Raw genomic sequence first — 7,127 nt, forward strand, 5'->3', positions numbered from 1 at the left:
ATCTGAGCGCCAACCTCTTTTATTCATGTGCCAAACATTTAATCCAAGCCCCAACATATTTATTCCAAGTGCCAACTCAATCAGGCTGCATGCCAGTGATTTTAATCCAAGTGCCACCTTGTTTAATCCAATTGCCAATGGCTTGAATTCAGGTGCCAGTCAGTTCAATCCATGCACAAAAAGCACAATACGGGGCGTAAAAATGGCAATGCATTTGAAATGCGGTTTCTACAATATAAAATACTATAGTCGGAAAGTAGAATAAATCATTATTATTAGTATTCGCCACTAGTATTCAAGGAAACAAAAATTCCGTGGTTCGCTTGAGCCATGTTTGCAGTGCTTATACTGTGCTATGTACAAGTTTGTAGATGAGTGCTTGGCCCGGGTGGAGTCATTTTAATAGCAATGAAAGAAAAAAACATGGATATTTTGTGTTCGTCAACAAAGCTCATAATTAGATTTGTATAGCATTACATGTCTGGGCCAGGTCATGTAATGCGGCAGACATAATATTGTTATTGGAGTGCCGGGATGCATAACAAGATATGAAGAACTTGACTGTGGGCATTGATGAGTCAGAAACAGGTACATGCTCAATAAATTAGGGCAGAGTAAATTAGAAATCATTTAAGAGGCTTTCGTCCTGCAGTGCACATAAGACGCAAACTCGTGACCCTGATGTGGAAAACAGAAGTCATATTTTATATTCATATTAGTTATCTTTTATTCAAACAAAATTATGTGTATTCGATGAACGCGTGTTTCAAGCAAACACGCTACAGGAATACTAGCGTTGTCTTTTTATATGAAAACAGGAGTTTCTATTTTGATGCTTTTATAAAAAACTTAATTCCAAATGAACCAAAACAAATGCAACTTGAGTTTTAAATGGTTGTTTCTGATTTCAAGAACGAATGAATATCAAATCAAACTTTATTCATTTACCAGACAAAAACTGGAGGGTCGCCAAAGCTAAAAGCTGCGAGAAGGGCTTGACAAAGGCCCTGGGGACCATCTGTCTATCACCGTTATCACCGGGCTGAGCAGACGACTGCGAATGCCTCAGCGAATAAGTAGCCGAAAGCCGTCTGCTTAGCAGACGACACGAATCTATGCATATGGGATGGTGTACATGGTTAGCCAGAATAATGCAGTAGCGACGAACCATACACTGACTCTATGAGCAAATACTCTTAGTACCCATAAATGCAATAAACACACCCTGTTCTTTTTTTATTTTGAAGCTATGACACCAAAATGTTAGGCGGAAATAGCAATGCGCACTTCATTTCATAAGCGCAAGCATGTATAGGTGAAGGAAAAGTTCTTCCTGTGACTTCATGTTTACGTTATTTTCACATTTATACTGTATAAAGCGGCAAACTAGTGTTTCTAGAGGGTAGATTAAAATGACTGGCACTTTAATTAGTCATTGGCAATTGGATTAAACTCACTGACATGCGGCCTCATTGAGTTGGCGCTTGGATTAAATGTTTGGCACATGGATTAAATAGCTCGGCGCTCAGATTATTTCAATGGCAAGCAGATTATTTAAGCTGGCACTTGGATTAAAGTGGGCGGGAAAACCTGTAGTTCAGATACTGAATTATATTCAAGCCACGCATTGAGCACTGGCCTCTACATTTTCTTCACTAGTTGCTCTTGTAAGTTTGTGTTAACAATGCTATTGTAGAGAATTGGGATGGCATTAATATATAGCAATTCACTGTGCACAAAATTTACAATTTTGTGCCTACTTCCTTACTTACTGGTTGGCCCCCAAAGCAGAGAGGATGGGCTTTCTTGAGGAGCTTGAAAGCAGCCAGGTAGCCATCGGTGCTCTGCTCCTTGTGAATTAGTACTGCGAGTGGGACAGCACCAGCCTTGGTCGCAGTCAGCACCACTGTTACTGTGCATTTGGTGGTGTCGCATGAGGCAGTCGAATCAACAAAGACGATCTTCCTTGCCAGCTCGAGGTTATGAGCTCGTCGCATGATGGGGGTAACCACGACCACTGCCCAGCAGGCACTGCTGCCACCACGAGTCACACTTATGTGAGTGCCTCGAAAGTTATGTGGAATGGCAGGTGGTCTTTTAAGAACAATCTTCAGGCGCATGACTTTTAATGGCCATGTTGCTCTCTGTACAGTGCAAAGTGTTCCTGCAAAGTAAGTTTTAGTTCTAGCTTCACCTTGCCTTTTAAAAACGTCCTGCAGGCTTTTTTCAAGCGATCATAACATTACCTCATTGTCGGAGTTTGTTGCCTCACAAATCAATTGCAGCAAATATATTTTGACTCCTTGAAGTACAAGTGGAGTTCAGGTTTACTGCAATCTTTTTGTACTTCATTTATTGATTCTCCACGAGCACACTGTCAGCTACACAGCGATTATAGACAAAGGGAAAGAGGCTACATCAGCGAGCATTGTTACATATTAGTATCAGATAGAGCAGGGAAGATGAGCAAAATCAAGAGAGCATGGACCCGTGCAGGTGCCCGCATTCCCTTATGAATGCGGAGCATTTCTTTGCGTACTGCATGCACTTTCGGTATCTACCTATCTATCTATCTATCGATCTATCTATCTATCTATCTATCTATCTATCTATCTATCTATCTATCTATCTATCTATCTATCTATCTATCTATCTATCTATCTATCTATCTATCTATCTATCTATCTATCTATCTATCTATCTATCTATCTATCTATCTATCTATCTATCTATCTATCTATCTATCTATCTATCTATCTATCTATCTATCTATCTATCTATCTATCTATCTATCTATCTATCTATCTATCTATCTATCTATCTATCTATCTATCTATCCATCCATCCATCCATCCATCCATCTATCTATCTATCTATCTATCTATCTATCTATCTATCTATCTATCTATCTATCTATCTATCTATCTATCTATCTATCTATCTATCTATCTATCTATCTATCTATCTATCTATCTATCTATCTATCTATCTAATCTATCTAATCTATCTATCTATCTAAAGCCCTGCCGCGGTGGTCTAGTGGCTATGGTACTCGGCTGCTGTCCCACAGGGTGCGGGATTGAATCCTGGTTGCGGTGGTGCCATCTATCTATCTGTCTGTCTATCTCTATCTATCTATCTAGCCGCTTACGTCTGGGTGCTCTCGTGATAATCTCCTTAGCTTGGTGGGAACCTAAATTAATATGAGAGGGTTTGATGATTATGACATGCTGGTCAAAACACAAATAACATTATATGCATTGTTAAACACTTCTTGTTAAACAGTTAAACAGTGGCACATACCTTGCCATAGCTGTTTGACATTTGGTATCTACCCAAAAACGACGAGAACACACATGGGCCATTGTAACGCATGAACGTTAAAGGGACTCTGAAACACCTTTTTAAGTAACCATGGAATGGATTCACTAAAAGAGCTTATTGCCTCACGAATTCAGTGCTGCAAAAATTTTAAGAATACGTCCAGTATGAGCGGACTCGCAAAGATTTGTCATGCTGCAATCGCATTCGCTCTGCTCTCATCCCGGCGAAAGCTCTGGGAGCTAAGCCGGGGGGTGGGGGGGGGGGTATGGCATGGGCAAAAAAAAATATGTCACACGTGCCTTTTGTCATTGAAAACTTTCTCTTTGTTTTTTTTTCGCTTTGAATACATGGTCTTTTCTGTGTGATCGCGAGCGCGCGTGGGGACAAGTTGCGGCCTCTCGCGGCGATCCCTGTAAGGACCGAATGCGCCATGTTAAAATCAGTGATTAGCTAATAGATGGCCTTTGAATGATTTTTAAGCTTCCTCCGTCATTTGTTGAAACGAGAGAAAGCAATTTTTAGCTGACTTTGGTCATTTATTTATTGCAAATTCCAAGCCGCGTGCTGCACTATAATATTTGGCCCGTGTGTTCTCGGGAGCCTCTTCTACCAAATGCTAACATTTTCTGGGCATGCTCAAAAAGTGTTGCAGGTCCTCTTTAAGACAAAACTAACAGCGGCAGCGTTTACTCGACAAACACAAAGAAAAATGTCAGGGTGCGAGCAGGGCCCGGCCGCGGTGGTCTAGTGGCTAAGGTACTCGGCTGCTGACTTGCACGTCGCGAAATCGAATTCTAGCTACGGCGGCTGTATTTTCGATGCAGGCAAAAATGTTGTAGGCTAGTGGGCTCAGATTAGGGTGCACGTTAAAGAACCCCAGGTGGTTTGAATTTGCAAAGCCCTCCACTACAGCGTCTCTCATAATCATATGGTGGTTTTGGGACGTCAAACTCCACATATTAATCTATCAGGGTGCCAGCAGGAGTCGAACCCAAGCATATTGCGAGGCAATCAAGAATTCTACCACAGAGCCATGCTAGATCTCGGAACTATTTTTCAAATAGACCGTAATGTTCGTAAAACGTCAAATGCGGTTGCAGTGCTGGCTATGCAATCTCATAAAGATTACATATTTACTCCTATGCTACAACCTTTATGTTGTGTAAACGTGCATTGTAGTTAGGTGCCATGCGCAGAAGTGGATTTATGTACCAGTGTCCAGGGCTACCATCCTTGCAAGCACAAACCCTTCATATAAGCTTATCACTTCTGGTGTTGCCAATACTCATGTTACTGATGGCACCATTGTGCAAGTGCAAACAAATGGTTATAGAAACATCTGCAACTGTTCAATATGCATCTGTTCCTGCAACATTTGTACATATATTTAGCGTCATTTCATAACATGTCGCTGAATAAAAAAATTACAACACGGCCACCTTCCTCCGCACGCTTCACATAATGTGAAGTCCCAAAGTATATGGGATCTGCTGAATTTTTTTGTTAGTTTCGCATCTGTCAAATAAGGTGTTCTCTGTTTCGGCTCTACTTCTCAGTCTTCAATGGTATGGCGCCAGGACCAGGATAAGATAGGTTTAAGATACCCGACCATCTTCCTGAACAGTGAGAGCAATCGGTGCCACCAAGCTAGGCGGAATGTGCCGCCATGCGAACGAACAGGAAGGAAGCGGAGCAAGCTGTTCAAAAAAAAAACATATCAAGCGTTCAAAAAAACATATCAAGAATTATGACATATATTGATCTAGTGATCAATATATGTCATAATTCAGTGTTCGTGCGGCTGTGTGTCTATGGTACAGACTGAACGGTGGATCAGTTATAGGCCTCGCAAACGTGTCAATTCATGTAAAGATTGGTGTTTGTAGTAATTTAGCCACACATTGCGCTAGGCATTGCTGCAGCATGCCTTCTTCTGTCAATTGTTACAGTCCTAAAAGGCTGTTGTCAAAGGCTCGCACGGGAGATATTTGAGGCTTTTGCCATCCACCAAAGGGGCCATAGATGTGTGAGCACTCCGCTACTTAATCTGTTTGAAAAAAAATCAATTTGATATGACGCACATGACTGAAGATTTGTAATCTAACCATTTTATCCGTGTTTCCTTGAATTTGTTCATTAAAATTTCAGTTGGCAGTCAGCGCCCATTTTTGTATCGCCTTCCTTTGTCCCGTTCTTGCGCTTTACTCTTCTTTTCTTTTTTTGTTTTCTCCCAAGTTTAAATGGCCTCTCTAGATTGACCTGTGTGGCTGACACTCTGTACAGCTCTGGTTGCTGCTGCTGTCATGCTTTCCGAAATTTCAACACTTCCTTTAATGACATTTACAACTAATCCTTTCAAGTAACAGTCAAGAAGGACAAAATGCCTTTGACAAAGATAATTAGTTACATTGAAACATAGGCCGGCCAGTATGAGGCATCTCATCTCTTTTTTTCATGTTTTATATTTCACAATTGGTTTCCATGGGCTGAATCGCGAGCTTCATTAATGCGGGTTCCCTGTGAATTGATGCTGATGCAACGTGTCAGTTGGTCTAGATTGCCAACTTATGCCTTGAACCAAAAACCTTTTAAAAATAAGTCAGTGTCACTTTCAAAGAAAATAATTAACATTTTTGTTATTTCTTTTATCTGGTCATGTATATGTTTTTCTTCCCCCCTTTCTTTTTCATCATTTTGGTTTTCCTATCAATCTGATCTGGTTTTCTGGTTTTGCCACTTGAAACTCCGACCACCTGAGCACCTCTTGGGCTTTAAGTTTGCCATACTCAAGGTTACTCCAAGTATTTGATGTTTCTGATTTCACAGGAACATAAATTCATCAAAAAGTTGTGGGTTTCAATGTAAATACATCATTTCTTACTTCCCAAGAAAATAATGGTAAATGTATGCTCTGACAGGTAGGTGCAGTGTACAACCAAGCCACTGGCATGAATCACAAGTAGATGAGGCTTTGTGCTGAATGTGTCTGTAATTTGTCATAGCTACAACTTCAACATTAACACATTGAAAATGAGTGTTTATGAATACTGTTTTACGTAGAGGACAGATTCTCCGACAAGTTTAGACATACCTTGAGCTGCATACAAAGAAGCCTTTTCCTCCAGTTTCAGCACTGGGTCGATGTAAGTACCACCAAAACAGGCCTCCCTCCAAACGCTGTGCCAGTGGTAGACCGTTCTTTGAGGCGGATTTAAAGCTGCATTGGCCAGCTTTGCAGGGCCATCATCTTCCATAGAGAGCTTGCTCTCATGCAGTCTCCTTGCTTCACTAGGGGTCATGCCTTCGCTGAAGTAACGGAGGAATGTTTGCCTTGTTGACCTGGTGCCGCGAAGTAGCCGCAGAGCATCCGCTGAGTCGGTGCTGTGGCTGTGCCTGTCGTCGATTCGTATCACTGCAGAAAGAGGCACCTCTCTCTGCAGTGATACGCACCTCTCTCTATGCACCTCTCTCTATGCATAGAGAGAGGCGCCTCTCTCTATGCTTGGGCTAGTTGGTGATAGGGATTCAACATATTTGTACAGCGCAAGACTACGAGTAGTTACGATGTAACTACAGAAGAAGAGACAAGGACAGAAAGAGCGCTGACAACTGAAACTTTATTAACGAAAATGCTGGAAATATATACTCATGACGGAACACCACTGCGCAATGTATTGCACCACAGCAAGACAATCATCATCTCATTATATGGTTACAACGCCACAGCTCAGCACAAGTTCACAATCAATTGTGTCAAAGCCAGAAACTCGCTTTCTTTTTTAGTCAGAGCAAGCGAAGGCATG

General features: G+C 41.4%; 1 protein-coding gene across 1 annotated transcript; it reads right to left on the bottom strand.

The window, feature by feature from the left end:
• Positions 1 to 1,412: 1,412 nt before the first annotated feature.
• LOC142765272 (uncharacterized) lies at positions 1,413 to 6,782 on the bottom strand. Its single transcript, XM_075866007.1, has 2 exons — positions 6,416 to 6,782; positions 1,413 to 2,065 (listed from the first exon to the last, which is right to left on the bottom strand). Exons 1-2 carry the CDS (start codon positions 6,621 to 6,623, stop codon positions 1,743 to 1,745), a joined length of 531 nt encoding a protein of 176 aa, XP_075722122.1. The 5' UTR covers positions 6,624 to 6,782; the 3' UTR covers positions 1,413 to 1,742.
• Between the last annotated feature and the right edge of the window lie 345 nt (positions 6,783 to 7,127).

Source organism: Rhipicephalus microplus, chromosome 6 (genome assembly GCF_043290135.1).
Source record: "Rhipicephalus microplus isolate Deutch F79 chromosome 6, USDA_Rmic, whole genome shotgun sequence".
NCBI classification, from domain to species: domain Eukaryota; kingdom Metazoa; phylum Arthropoda; class Arachnida; order Ixodida; family Ixodidae; genus Rhipicephalus; species Rhipicephalus microplus.

Coding starts and splice junctions, on each gene's coding strand:
- LOC142765272 (XM_075866007.1), bottom strand. CDS start 6,623: ATGACCCCTAGTGAAGCAAGGAGACTGCATGAGAGCAAGCTCTCTATG. Junction 2,066..6,415: donor TTCTTTGTATGCAGCTCAAG/GTATGTCTAAAC, acceptor ATAACTTTCGAG/GCACTCACATAAGTGTGACT.